General features: G+C 42.3%; 2 protein-coding genes across 2 annotated transcripts in view; one reads left to right on the top strand and one right to left on the bottom strand.

Annotated features, from left to right (window-relative positions):
* Positions 1–15,343, top strand: part of LOC139215277 (collagen alpha-1(XIV) chain-like) — a 119,568-nt gene that overhangs the window by 95,993 nt on the left and 8,232 nt on the right. The window contains exons 33-41 of the mRNA XM_070846190.1: positions 793–951; positions 3,172–3,249; positions 3,440–3,526; positions 3,869–3,922; positions 12,427–12,522; positions 12,641–12,694; positions 13,789–13,842; positions 14,099–14,152; positions 14,608–14,679. Coding sequence (XP_070702291.1) covers positions 793–951; positions 3,172–3,249; positions 3,440–3,526; positions 3,869–3,922; positions 12,427–12,522; positions 12,641–12,694; positions 13,789–13,842; positions 14,099–14,152; positions 14,608–14,679 — 708 coding nt within the window. The remainder of the gene's footprint in view (positions 1–792; positions 952–3,171; positions 3,250–3,439; positions 3,527–3,868; positions 3,923–12,426; positions 12,523–12,640; positions 12,695–13,788; positions 13,843–14,098; positions 14,153–14,607; positions 14,680–15,343) is intronic.
* On the bottom strand, positions 4,321–11,576 carry LOC139215219 (C-type lectin domain family 4 member A-like). The gene is made up of 9 exons (XM_070846110.1): positions 11,495–11,576; positions 10,138–10,260; positions 7,800–7,943; positions 7,293–7,412; positions 6,821–6,910; positions 6,649–6,753; positions 6,366–6,508; positions 5,266–5,369; positions 4,321–4,508 (listed from the first exon to the last, which is right to left on the bottom strand). The coding sequence occupies exons 1-9, from the start codon at positions 11,574–11,576 to the stop codon at positions 4,388–4,390; spliced, it is 1,032 nt and encodes a 343-aa protein (XP_070702211.1). The 3' UTR covers positions 4,321–4,387.

Genomic DNA, 15,343 nt, shown 5'->3' on the forward strand with positions numbered 1-15,343 from the left:
TGTGTGTGTGTGTGTGTGTGTGTGTGTGTGTGTGTGTGTGTGTGTGTGTACACTGTGAAAACATAATTCAGCCTATTTACTGAAAACTTGAATGTGTTTGTTGTTAAAATGACTTTTTAATGCTTTCATTTGATTTTAACATTCTGCCTCAACAAACCATGTTTACTTGAGGCTTTTTTACATTTTTTTATTTAATTTGTGCGCCGTATTAAAACACAGTAGTTTGTTTCAACACCCACTTAATTTTATTCCTTTATTTACCTTTATGTAAGCAGGAAGTCCCACTGAGATTAGAAATCTGTTGCCAAGGTAGCAGCCATACAAAATAGACACAAATACACAAATAGACAATAGAGAGTAAAACAGTAAATCAATAAAACAGACTGACAGCTATTCAAGGATGGTTCTTTATGATTCTTAACCTCATTCCTGGATAGAAACATGACGTGACAGCTGAATCAGATGAAGAGTTTAGTGTAGGCCGGTTTAGTGCTTCTGATGTGCCACATGTGTGCGCTCTTTAATCTAAGCTGTTCTTTCCATCTTCCTTATTGATCGTGTTAATTAACGTGTGTCTTGTCATCAGCGTCACACACACGTTAGCACCTAGCATGTGTGGTGAAGCTGATGAGCTGCCAGATGATCCAGATATCTTCATTCATTGTTTCATGTGTTCACAGTGTTTAAGCTCTTCAAACAGGTGTGAGGGAGCGATTAAGTGGCTGAGTGAACATGTCGGGGTGCTTCCTTCCTCTCTCTCTCTTCCTCTCTCTCTCTTCCTCTCTCTCGCAGCTTCACATCGCAATCAGCAAGACGAGCGCCAGAGTGGTGATCGACTGCAAGATGGTGGCTGAGAAGAGCATCAACGCAGCGGGAAACATCACCATAGACGGGCTGGAAGTGCTGGGCAGGATGGTCCGCTCCCGAGGGAACAAGGACAACTCTGCTCCAGTGAGGACGGCACACACACACACACACACACACACACACACACACACACAGGAGAGTTATTACCAATATAATTAATACTAAAATACATATTTAAAAAAAGAAAAAACATTTCCCTGATCACTTTCTTCAACACAGCAGGATGTTCATTTAGTAAATTATGGTCCCATTTAGAGGAAGATGCACCAGGAAGAGGGGGGCGGGGCTTCCTGCTCACTGACCAATCAGAGGAGGGGGATGCTGAACCCTAATGCACGGGGGTGGGGATGCCCAAAATGCCTAAACCCGAAACAGGCGGTCCACAAACCAACGGATGACGTCACAATTCAGTTTTTCTACCTGGCAGTCATTTGATAATCAGACGTGTGAAAGTCAGACTCAGGTGTTCGTGTTTGTTTCCCACCTGCATTTGACCCGCTGACCTCTGAGATGTCAGGAAGCTCTTCATAGTTCTCTGATTGTCTGTCGCCTGTGACTGTTGTTCGCTGTGACTGATGACCTCCGTCGTCTGTGAGTTGATTTTCAAAGTGCAGTGAGGTGATAAAGAAGCCGACGACCGTCTGGAAGGAAGGCGATCAGCATCCTGATTGGCTTTGTCACACTGATATTCCCAGAGAAGGCCATCTGATGTCTTCTTTGCAACAGTAGTAATAAGTAGCATAAATTATGACTTGCGGTGTTTGATCTTTTGCTGTTGCCGTGGTTTCCTCCATGTTTAGCTGCTTTCATCAAAGTCGATCCATTTCCTTGAGCTGCTTTATGAATGCAAACAAATCAATTTCCAGCTGCTCTCCCCCAGAAGCCCCAGAGAGGCAGACCTTGTGTCTGATTGGTTTCTCCCTTTGAAGGAAAAACCCTTGACACTGAGGTTTCTTTTTTTTTTTTTTTTAATTCTTTCCACTGGCCACAGTCGTGTCAGCACCCAAAACTGAGCAGCCACCTTACAGCAGAAAGCAAAGGTCGTTAACCCAGCTGCTAATCCCTTCTTTTTATTGATTACACACTTTGTAGACACATTAACGAGGCAGCCTCGCAGACGACGAGGTTGTTGAACCAGAATAAAGCAGAAAAGAAGGACCAATTTAGCTCCTCTTCAAGGACAAACACTTTCCTGGTACATTGGCCTCCAGGAGCAGCTGAATATGTTCTTCTCTCGACTTTGCTTCTTTGAATGTTTCTACAAGACGAGATGAGGCTCATCACCTCCCGCTGTGTTAGTTTGAAACATGACGGCCCTGACTAATACTCTAATTGACTAATACTCTAATTTTGCACCTCAGAATTCGCTGCACCTAATTAGGCAAACTGAAAACACACACCTTTGAAAAAAAGGTTTAAAGGAAACCTGTGGTAATCTTTTTATTTTCTCCACTAGAGACGGGATTATGACTCAGAGCACTAAAATACCTCAGGACATCTGGTGATTTGTAGTCCTGCCAACACTTCATCATATTTTGATTTCAATGCCCCCTGATGACTCCTGTCACGTTTGTTTGAGACACATTAGCTCCTCTGTGGTTCCCACTCATCAAGCTGCCCACAAGAGAAGTTGGCTCTGTCTGAGGATTCTTCCTCTTAAAGGGGAGTTTCATCCTGTTAAAGGGGAGTTTTTATCTTAAAGGAAAGTTTCTTCCTGTTAAAGAGGAGTTTCTTCCTCTTAAAGGGGAGCTTCATACTGTTAGAGGGGAATTTTACCTCTTCAAGGGAAGTTTCATCCTCTTAAAGGAAAGTTTCTTCCTGTTAAAGGAAAGTTTCTTCCTGTTAAAGGGGAGTTTCTTCCTCTTAAAGAGGAGTTTCTTCCTCTTAAAGGGGAGTGTTTCATCTTAAAGGGAAGTTTTTATCTTAAAGGAAAGTTTCTTCCTGTTAAAGGAAAGTTTCTTGCTGTTAAAGGGGAGTTTCTTCCTGTTAAAGGGGAGTTTTTCTCACCATTGTCTCCTAGTTCTGCTCATGTGGGGATTCCAGACTCCTTCACTGTGAATTATTGAATTGTGGCTCTCTTAATTAAACAGTTTGGTCTTGACTTGCTCTTTATGTAAAGTTAGTTATGAACTGTCATTTTATAGATTATAGATTACAGAATACAGTGAGTCAGCTCTGAGTGCTTCTTGTGAACTTGTCTCACTAAAGAGTTAATATTCACTGAGGTCTTTGTATGAAACCCTCCCAGTGTTCAGGTGTTCAGGTGTTCAGGTGTAGAGTAAAGTGTGTTTTCCTGCTCTGCAGTTCCAGCTCCAGGTCTTTGACATCGTCTGCAGCACTTCGTGGGCCGGCAGGGACAAGTGCTGCGAACTTCCTGGTCTGGTGAGGTCAAAGTTCATTCTCTAACCCTCCTTTACTGACTTTTAAATGAGGACTTTGCTGCACAGCTGCTATTAAACAGCTCAGGTTTGTCTTGTAGACATGTTAAATCACAATCACACCATCTCATTACCATATCTTTTTTTTTTTTCTGCCTTCCTCGTGTCATCTCCATTTCGCTGTGATCCTCCAGAGGAAGGAGGCAGACTGTCCAGCCATGCCCAAAGCCTGCACCTGCACCCAGGACAGCAAAGGCCCCCCCGGCCCTGCTGGACCACCAGTGAGTTAGATCTCTTAGATCTCTTAGATCACTTGGATCAGCACCTCCTCATCAGACCTAATGGAAATCTGGCTGAACATCACTGACTTGAAAACCACATTTGCTGGATTTACTGATCTAACTGATTCTGTGATCCGCTGTACGACGCACGCCGTCACATGTTTGCATCAGGAAATAATGTGCCAGCGTGTGTTTAGTGCAGGAGGCCATTTATCACATGATTGATGGACAGTCTGAGTTACTTTAGTTCATCTCAGTGCACTGTCCTCCTCACTTCTCACTTTAACACTCATATGTGTTGTGCTCTGATCACCTCCTGCTGTGTGTGTGTGCTTCAAACAGGGAGGCCCAGGAATCAGAGGAGCCCGGGGCGACCGTGGAGAGCCAGGCCCGGTGGTGAGTGGTGCTGGTTTTCTTTTTTAGAAATGGGAGCATTTGATCTGACCAGATAAGACAGGAAGTGAACGTGTGTCTTTCTGCTGTCTGGATGCTGTCAAAGAAATGTTTTACCCTCCGGACCAGAGTTAGTTTCCTGTTGATAGCTGTGAGAACATCAGGCGCTGGGGTGCTGCTTCACTTCTTTATTAGCCCTCAGTTAAACACTGAGCATTTACTTTCACTTTGTGTCGTCCTTATTGTGGTCGCTCTCCTGTCCTGTCCTGTCCTGTCCTGGTCCACCTCTTCTCTTGTATTATCACATCCAATAACAATCTAAGTTCTTTATAAAGTTAATTTTATTGACAAAAGCAGGAACTGGATCTCTGTGATCCAGGTTAGTTTACACACAGCACAGAATAAACAAGTGTAAATGAGTCTGATTTGACAAAGCTGATCCCAACGATACACAGGATCTATCTGGATCTACTTCTCACAGATCCACTTCTTAGAGTCTCGATGTTTGCTTTGTGTCCACCGTCCTCGTCGGTCGCAGCACGCTGCATGTTTCTCCTGGTTGCCATGTGGCAAACCTGCTGCCCAGAACCTGCAGAACAGATATAATTATTTTTATTTTTTTTATCATTATTGTTATTATGATTTTTATTATTATTATGATTACGATATTTTTATTTTTTTTATTATTAGCATTATTATTTTTATTATTATTATTATTATTATTATGATTTTTATTATTATTATGATTACGATATTTTTATTTTTTTATTATTAGCATTATTATTTTTATTATTATTATTATTATTATTATTATCTTTATTATTATTATTATTATTATTATTGTTATTTTATTTTATTTTATTTTATTTTATTTTATTTTATTTATTATTATTATTATTATGATTTTTAGTATTGTTATGATTACGATATTTTAATTTTTTATTATTATGATTGTGATTACGATTATTATAATTATTATTATTTTTATTATTATTATTATTATAATTATAATTATAATTATAATTATAATTATAATTATGATTATGATTATGATTATGATTATGATTATGATTATAATTGTTATTATTAATATTATTATTATTATTATTATTATTATAATTATTTTTATTATAATTGTTATTATTATTATGTGTGACTGAGACCATCAACACTTAGAATTCACCTCTGCAGATTGATATAATCTGGAAGTAATCAGTAATCTCATGTCACCCACAGCAGATAACCCCCGAAACAAGGCATTATGGGTCCAGTGACATTAAACACCAGAGTCCCCACACACTCCATGTGTTTTTATCACACCTTCCTTTGTTATTCTGATTCCTAACCTTTCTGTCAGCGGTGTTTTGTCCACCCACTCCCACACCGACCGCGTTCTCTGCCACAGACCGATCCAGTGGTCTCCAGTCGAGCTCAGCTTAGTGACCAAGTTCTTTCAGTGAACAAGAGAAGATGATTCAGTGTTTCTGTCGTAGTAAGTCATCTTGAAAAGAAACCCACTTCCCATCGTGTGTAAATCAGAACTGATGAAGGGAAGTAAAGAGTTCTGCACCACACACACACACACACACACACACACACACACACACACAGAGGGGCTGCATCCACATTTGTAATGAAGGAAAACAGAAAATAATGTTTATAACTATGGAATCAGATTCAAAAGTTTTCAAAAGTTTCAAGCAAAACTTATTAAAAGTCAATCAAAATAAATGGATTTGAGAGAGAAAAAAATGAACTCAAGCAAAAAATTATAACCTTCAAAATAAAAAATGTCTCTTGAAAACAAATAATTTGTTCAAGGATGTAGTCTTGCTCTCGCCCTCTCTCTCTCTTCTGGTTACGCTTCTGGCTTTTTCGTTTGCGCTGCCAGATTCTGACCCGGAGGTTCTTCCCCTGTTTGCTTGAATTGACTCCTGGGGTCTATAAAGTTTTTTGAACTTTTTCTAATCACCAAGTGGGAGAAAGAATCTTTCATTCGCCATGTAAGGCGTGCATGAAGAGGAAGCATAGGGGGGATACAAGCAACTGCTTCAAGATTAAAGTGATCCCCATCAAAAACTCAACAGCCAATAGGAACGCGCCCTTGAAAGAGCCCGCCCACTCGATAGGTTTGTGTCAAAACTCAAAGAATCTGGCAGCGCAAACAAAAAAGCCAGAAGCGTAACCAAAAGAGAGAGAGAGAGGGTGAGAGCAAAACTACATCCTTGAACAAAATAAAAGAGTTATTTGTTTTCAAGAGACATGTTTTATTTTGAAGGTTATAATTTTTTGCTTGAGTTAATTTTTTTCTCTCTCAAATCCATTTATTCTGATTGACTTTTAATAAGTTTTGCTTGAAACTTTTGAAACAAATCTGATTCCTTACATAACAAGACAAAACCAACAGGGAAGTGACGGTGGTTTATAAGATCACTCTCTCAGTCACCTGTTCCTCTTTGGTGTTTATGACCACCAGGTTTGCACCTTTGTCCCAACAGTTCTTCCTGCTGTCAAACCAAGTTTTCTTCTCATCGGATGTAAAATAACAGCTGCTTCCAAATCTCCTCCATCCCTCGGGACACCACTTCTCTTGAGGTCAAACACATGTTGTCAAACACATTTACATAATACTTTGTCCCTCAGATAATCACTTTCTATGTAAGTGACTTTGTCTAACAAACCCAGAAACATCTCAGTGGCTTCAAACAGTGGGATTAAAAGTCCCTCACCTCTGATTCGGCTCCTCAGCTGCTTCACCTCGTCCTGTAACTGGCTGTGACTTTGACTCAGTGTTTGATATCTGCTCTGTAACTGGCTGCTGCTGACTGCCAAGCCTTCAGAGACACAACAGTAGGTAAGACGATGTGTGTGCACCTGTATAGTGTTTGAAGCCCTGCCTACCTGACGTCTGTCCCTGCAGCCGGCTGTAGTTGTTCCTCAGAGCATCGTGTTTAGTCTGCAGCTGGTCTTTTTCCAAAGTGACTGAAATATCTGGTGAGAACCACAACAACATGAGAAACAGACCAGCTCCTTTCACACTACAGTCACAGTTAAGATACTTCCTCTTCATTATTCAACGTCTCTCTCACTATTTCATGTCCTGTATGTGGAGGATGTACCCACACTGACTGGGTCTGTGTTTAGTTTCCACAGACAGTTTCCCTGCTGATCCGCGGCAGAAGGACCAGGGAGGGGAGTGTTTGTAGGGCCGTAAGGACAGGAGGAATGATCACAGGGACAAATAACTCCATATGGCTCGTTTGTTTTGTATTAACACAGATCTGAACCTGTTGTTAAAAGTCCTCCTGTGCGCTCGAGTGCACAGTTCAGTGTTTGGTGCTCGGCGGTTGTGAGATGTCGTATGTTATCTTACAAAATGTGGATAAAAGGATGATTCCTGTTAGCACCACAGAGCACAGCACTCCTACGCTGAGGGCAGCAGCGTTTAAAGGGCGTCTCCGGACGGCTGGAGGAGGATTCTCAGTGTGTGGTCCTAAAGAGACACACACACACACACACACACACACACACACAGTTTTACTCATTGCTTCATTGCTATAATCTGGTTGTTTGTGTGTCAGACAGATTTAAACACTCTCATGTCATCTTGAATGTTAAGTTAATTTCCCAACAGACTCAGAATTGGTCGTTTCATGTCTTCAGGTTGCTCTTTGCTCTCTGTTGTAAAGCTGCCTGCTCTCTATTAGACTCTATTGGTCTATCTCAGACATTATGCTCGCCACAGGAGTGATGCCCAAAACGACAAAACCTTAGATCCAGTTTGAGTTTCCTCTACCCAGCTAACCACCATGGAAACATAGATGTGTGATGGGCTGCATGTCTTAAAGTAACAGGACCATAGTATAATAGTCTCACTAACCTCCTCCCCGTGACTCGGTGGGATCTTCTCTGGCTGCCTCTGCACTCTCGTAGATGTCCACCTCCCTCTCCAGCCACTCTGCTTCGTCCTCCTGCTCCTTCCTCTTGTACGTCACCTTCGATGAATCTGCTTTGGCAGAAACATCTGAGGACATGTTGAGAGGAGCCAAGAGCAGCTGACACAGTGACACAGTGCACTGGTGCTGCTGTCGCTGCTTCTTGGTTCAACTTTTCTCTGGTTTCAGTAGAGGAGACTCAGGAAGTACCAAAGAAACTAAAATACAAACGTGTGTGTGTGTGTGTGTGTGTGTGTGTGTGTGTGTGTGTGTGTGTGTGTGTGTGTGTGTGTGTGTGTGTGTGTGTGTGTGTGTGTGTGTGTGTGTGTGTGTGTGTGTGTGTGTGTGTGTGTGTGTGTGTGTGGCCTGGTTCCCTTAAAAGAGACTGCATTGTCCAATATGTTGTTATGATATGTAACATATCATATTATAGGAAAGGGTGTAAAAATGTAAATAACAGTTTTAATTTGTTCACAAAGTGTGACTTTAAGTAATAATATACATATATTAATAGTTCTACACACACACACTTCCTGTTTAACACTTCGTCCTAAACAGGAAATCGTTGAACCTGTACAAACAAAAAACAATTTCCCCCTGGGGGATTATTAAAGTAATTCTGATTCTGAATTGGTTAATTGAACCAGACTTCCTGCTGTGGTATCAGACCGTCTGTTGATGGTCCCTGATGTTTCCACTGCTGCCACCATCAGGCCAAATCTTCCACTGGTGCAAAACGGATGCTGTTAGCGTCACGCTGGAACGTAGCAGAGACTTATATCATATAATATGATGTTATTTCGTTAAGGCCTTTTTAAACTTCTCTATCTTGCATGTCTGAGTCCTCAGACTTTAGGTCCGACCTGCTGTGGACTCTGAATACGACCCTGACACCTTTTAGTTAAATCAGGTTTGAAACAGGTCAGTGTGGTGGCTGACTGACCTTCCTCCAGGCTCAGTTAGGCTCGTCTAACCTGACAGTTTAAGACCAAGACTAGTGTTAAACTAAGTTTGTGTCTAGTTTTTAATGGAGGGTCTCAAGAGGAGACAGAGAAAAGTCATCAGGAAACTTAATATATCTGCACACAGATCCATTGTTTGGCTCCTCTGCTGGTTTGTGTCTGTCTTCCTTGTGGGTCAGTATATACTGAAGGAGGATTTACAGCCCCCTCCCAGCCCCCCAGGCCCCGTAGAAGAGGCGCTGCATTGTTATTATGAGACAAAACCAGAAAGCACAAGGGATTATTGGTGTGAGATTATGAATGCAGTTCTTGTTCTGGGACAAATCTCAGAACAAACTGACACTCCTCTTAGTTTCTTTCTTTTTTTTTTGGTGGTTTTCTCACAGTTTTCCCTCCTTCAGTGGTGGGGGGGGCAGCACAGAGACGGCTGAACAGGAGCATGTCGCTGCCCTCATGTGGCAGAGCAGCAGACTGCACGCTTTCACTTCACCTTTCTGAGGCTGATGCAGACTAGAAATAGTCAGGAAGTTACTGTGGTCTCAGTGGATTTCTAGTAAAAACTGCACTGAAAGCTCCTCCAGCCTTTAAGCAACAACGACTTACCGTCAGTGAAGCGTTTGAGTGACGTCTTCAGATCACGTCGTGACCTGTGTGCAGGGACTTTCTTCTGTCTGGCAGGATTCACACTCAAACACTGAACATGCAGAACATTTAGAGGTTTTTTTTTTTTTAATTCCTTCCTCCTGCAGCAGCTGAGGATGTAACATACTCTCTTATCACCACCACCATCATTTCCTCATGAATGAAGTATAAGCAGTAGACATATCTACTATCTACAGCTTCATAACCTGGTGATGTAACCTCTGTATTTACCATCAAAGCCTTTCACTCAGACCTGGAGTGGCTCAGGGTCAAAGTGGATTCACAGTCAAAGATCCCTCTAAAGCTCTCAGAGCTGCGACTAAAACACTTTAAGGCCTTTTCCTCCCTGATGGTCTCGTGAGCAACGTGAATATAGAACAACTTTAATACAAATGTTGTTGATGTTACTCTGGTTTCCTGAAACCATTCAAACTCTAAATGGGCCCCCAGACCCTGTAGGAGTGTGAGCCACAAGACACGAGGGATTATTGGTGTGAGATTACATCACAACCAAATAACTCTGGAGCGACTCTCAAGTCATGTCACGACAAGTGAAGTACATTTCTGCTCATTTAGAGTGCTTTACATAAAGAATCCAAACCCTGAGACACAATGCAGAAGAAGCGGATCATGAATGGACATTTAAACACAGAGACAGTAGAAGATAAAGTGTTGTCACCGGTGTGGTTCCTCTGATGGTGGCAGCGACTGATCTGCTGCTCAGTGCTCAGGTTGTCGTAGCGGATCTGCAGCTCCTTATAGAGGCTGTTGAGCCGGCTGTGTTCCAGACTGACTGAAATATCTGGTGAAAACCACAACAGACAAGAGTCAAGCCGAGCGTTTTCAGGTTTGAGTGACTAGAAACGTGCAGACGCTGACGCTCCTCACAGAGTTTGGACAGGACGGTCAGCAGGAGGCACAGCAGGGACTGAACCAGTGCTGCACTTCTGAACGGTGCTGTCCTAAAGACAACACATTTAATGTTTGAAGTGAGGACATAATCCCAACAGACACAGCCGTCATTCACAAAGACACAAGCTGGGATGTCTGCTTCTGCACCGTCTAACCGTTCCTGTTACACCAGGAACAGATAAAGATAAACTTCTATAGACATGAAGGCAAACAAACGAAGAAAGAGAAATTTAAATAATCAGAAACAGTAGAGACACAATAATACAACAGTTAGAAAGAAGCATTATGTGGACTGGTTACAAAGGTGTTTATGCACATCACTTACAAGTACACAGTAAATAACAGGTGTATGTTAACCCTTTCATGCATGAGTTATGATAACCTCAGTCAGGAAGTGTTTTTATTCTTCTTTAGGCTGAAAAACAAGATTTGAACTTTTTAACCCAAATTTTATAAAGATATATTTACATGTCCAGTAGTTTAAATCTAGCTACTGATGCATGATGGACACTTCAGTGGACATGTGATTAATCATAATTTCCTCCCATTATAAAATCAATACTTGGAAAATTTAGCAATTGCATGACTCCTTAGATGTTACTTGATGTCACCATATGTTTCTTACCTGCAAGGGTCTCTTTTTCTAGAACGTTTGAAAAGAAAGAAATAAGCACCTTGGTGTTTCTGGCTGTCTGTCGGCCATCTTGGCTTCACTCTGAGTGGATGAGATGATGCAGCAGCTTCACTGTAGCGGCTGATCAATAAAACTCATGCATATACAATATATATATACTTCTGAATAGCTGCACACTGCAGTGACCTCTGTGCATGAAAGGGTTAACAAGTGTTAATTAAACCACAGCTGTAAATCACTGCTGATATTTAAGATCCTTTCCTTCACTTTTGTTCTCCGAGTCGAGGCCGTCACACATTTGTCCTCATGTGTTCACTTGTACTTTTGCACGCTGGTGTTTCAGATACGCTCAGTTTAGTCGTCTCTGCCTCTGTGAATGTCCCCCAGACTTGGAATAAAAGTTATTCCTTGTCACGAGCTCATGTGGAAAGAAGAAGAGTTAGAGTAGATATAGAATAAATGTGTATTACAGGACTGAATACCTGCGTACCTCCGTTCTTTGGCACATCCACGCTCTGGTAGATCGACCGGTCGGCCAGTCTCTCCGCTCGCTGTCCTCCGTCCTCGTGCATTTTGATGCTTGAGACAACTGAAGAGTCTCTGGAGATGAACCTTAAATATGACTGCTGCGTCACAGCAGGTCTCAGCAGACAGGAAAACACACACACACACATTTTATCACTATCTTTTTATTTATTTACTTATTTGACTTTAGATCTGATTTTATAATGTTGATATCTTGATGGAACAAACCTGTTTTTCAGGTTGTGTGTGAGGCAAACAAACAAACACGTGCAGCCAAATGTTCTGTTTTAATCTGAATTAGACGACACGGTGCAGCGTCCGGCCTGCTCTGACTAAAGTGTTTGCGGCGGATGCGACATATTCTGTCGGTTTTAAGGAACAAACTGTATTCTTTCATTCTGATTTGAGTCTCAGTCGCAGATCGCTTGTGGCCACGGCGCGACGCAGAGCAGCGAGGGGGGTTATAAACCCTCTGTGAAGTGAAAAGCTAAAACATTCACCAGAGATTTCTCTGCTGATCTTAGAAACCACCCCCCCCCCCTCCCTCACATCAAAGTATTTCCTTCCTCTGTAGAGTTCAATATCTTCTTCAGCAGTTAGAAAAGAGACTCTTTTATTCTGGGCCTGTCACTTATTTAAGTCTCTTCGCTGCTTCTCCTGTTAATTATCTGATGAAACTACATCTGGAGAGGGGAAGGGGGGGGGGGCTGTAGAGCAGGACTACTTTGTGACCAACCAACCTGCTCGAACACGATTCTGGCTCTGAAAGACTAAGATGGCGACGCCCTTAAAGCCAAGCAGGAGGATTCAAAATGGCGGCCCACAGCTCAACAGGTGGCTGCGCTCCCTTCCTCTCTGCAGCCTAACGTAACACACCCTGCATCTCTGTGTCTGCAGGGGCCCACTGGTCCAGTAGGTGATACAGGTGTGGCAGGACCTCCGGGACCCCAAGGACCACAGGGACCCAGCGGACGCTCCATCATAGGACCCCCAGTCAGTCACACACACACACATCTCACTATACAACAACACTCAGGTGCTACACACACTCTCTTGTTTTAATAATCCACTGTTCACACACTCAGGAGAGACCTGTCATGTTTGTCTGCAGGGTCCTGCAGGAGAGCGAGGACAGAAAGGAGACCCTGGACAACAGGGAGCACAGGTAAAATAAATAAAACTAGAATAAGTGCAAACGCACCTTGAAGCTGAGGAACAAGCATGTTTGGATTTATGTGGGATTAAAGTTTCTTACAGTTAATTCAGTGTCAAAAAGACCCTGAAGATCTACTCACCTGTGTAGTCCAGACCTCCGACCTCTGGGATCTTTGGTTTGCTAAATGTGTCACTACTTTTAAATCTCTTCCTAAAACTTTAAATCTCCTCTTAAAGCACTTTGTGAACTCTTATTTTCACTTTTCATTATATTTATCTATATATTATTAATGTTTTCTTTAAGAAAAGCACTGAACAAATAATCTTATATTATATTTATAATACTTTTACATGATCAGGATGTAAACTCAGGTGTTAGTCGTACATGTGAACTTATGAATGTTATATTAATACGACCCCAAACGTCTGCAGTCGCTTGTAGCTTCTCACTGCTGCACATCAGTTTCCAGAATAAGGACCAAACAGCTGCCAAACTTATCATTAGGACTGACGTTTGTTCTTGTCTGGGTAGATTTTTGTTTTGTGGAGCTGTGGCTTCCTTGGTAGAACTGTATGTGTAAGAGTTTAGGTCAGAGATTATTCTAAATGAATCAACGTTGGGCGGTGTGCAGCTGTAGAGGGTCTGTTTCCTCCCACAGCCAGTCAGGTTTTGAATAATGGTGCCGTTTGCAAAAGGTTGATTTCTGCAGTTCGAATCTGTTTCTGCTCCTCCAAGAAGATCCAGTCTTACAGTGACAAGAGGTTTAAGTGTTTTTTATTCTACACCACTGTTGCCTTCATTGGAAAGCTGATAGCATAAGAGACAAAGAGTTAAAGGGTCCCAGCTAGAACTTATGTGATGCTCATCTAAAAGACCCTTGGTTGGGGTAGAGCAGCGCCTGGATTAGTAGTGAAAAACACAAATAAAACTCTTTGATCATCCAAAAAAAGACGGCAAATCACCTAAAGTACATATCAAGTATGATACGAGTGAATAATAAAGAAGTTACCTCTTCAGTTTTCATCACTTCCACGTGCTGTTATTTGCTAGAGTGGTGAAGATGTAGACCTGCACTGACCTCTGCTCTCCTCTTGGTGTTTCAGGGGGTCTCCGGCAGACCTGGAGCTGTGGGCCGAGAAGGACCTGCAGGGTCCAGAGTGAGTATCCTGATGATAATAATAGTAATAATACACTGATATCTATGTTCAGTCTGATACTACAGCTTTCTGTACTGCTCCAGCTGTCCATGAAACTACAGTACTAATGTAATGTTATAATGTAAATATTAAGTTAGGGTGACATCAGGTAAAAGCCAATAAGATGAGCATCGAAGCTATCAGAAGAAATAAAACGTGAGATGAATAAATCAGACAAATAACCACTAAGACTTATCATATGTCCTCTCCTCCACAGGGGCTGCCTGGTAAAGACGGCCCGCCGGGCAGACAGGGCCCCCCAGGAACCATCGTAAGTGATCCTCACATTGTGCTTTTGCTCATCTGTCGTGCAGGTGAGGAGACAGAGAGCTGTAGAGTTGTAGTTTGATGTCTGTGAGGACGAACTGCAGACTGGACAGATCCTGTAAAATCCTCCCTATGTCTTTACACTAAAGTTTCCTGTAGCCTTACCTTACAAAATAAGAGCTGCAGAGACATTTAACACCCCTCTGACATTAGAGAATCTGCAGCTAGACTTGTTTTGACATTTGGCAAATGTTGCTTATTGGTTTTCTCTCGATAAAGTGATTGATTAGATAACAGACGAAGTGTTTCAGCTGTTTTAGATCGTGATCGTGCTAAATACTGTATAGTTACCTTCCAAGTGATGCTCGCTCACTCTCTCACTCTCTCACTCTATAATAACGATAAGTCGACTCTTTACATCCTGGTTCTTCCTCCTCATACCTGTCTGTGTCTCCTCAGGGGACTCCAGGAGCCCCAGGTGCTCCAGGTAACACGGGCCCTTCGGGAAAACAGGGACAGCTGGGACCACCGGTGAGTCTGTCACTGGACACTCATTAACCTTTTCCCTCCCGGTCTGGGTTTACACCTGTAACAGGACAGACACTGGAGAAGTCATGATGGTCCGGCTTAACAGAGCAGTGAGAGTGTGTGTGCAGATTAACAGCATCCTGTCTGGGCCACAGGTGTCCATGTCGACACCTGAGGCTCCCCCCGCCCCCTTAAACTCTGTTTACCAAAGATGGACCAGCTGAGGAGGAAAAGCTCCCCTTTCTCTGTCAGAAGCAGTTTCTCTTTGACCTCTTTTTTTTTACAGGACATATGATCAGATTTAGTTTGTAGAGTTTGTGCATCAGCTAACATTTGGATAAATAATAGAATTTTCTTTTTACAGACAGAATCACGGCTGAATTGGGAGTCTTAGTCGTCCCAGAGCGCCGGCTGCCTCCCAAATCTCTCTCTGTGCTGGAGAAATGTGATGAATTGTAATTGAGAGAACCACTGAAAGCTCATATACCTTCAGTAATATACACCTTGAAGGGGCCTTGCAGCCTTCAGCAGTGTTATAATGCACAAAAGGCTCTGATGTGTCAGTGAAGAGGACTTAGATTATATAATCCCCCCCCCCCCCGACCTTCTAATTTAGCATGCGTGTCATCTAAGATCTTCATATCATATTAATGTCAGTCTCACATTT

This window comes from Pempheris klunzingeri, chromosome 16 (genome assembly GCF_042242105.1).
Source record: "Pempheris klunzingeri isolate RE-2024b chromosome 16, fPemKlu1.hap1, whole genome shotgun sequence".
Classification (NCBI taxonomy): domain Eukaryota; kingdom Metazoa; phylum Chordata; class Actinopteri; order Acropomatiformes; family Pempheridae; genus Pempheris; species Pempheris klunzingeri.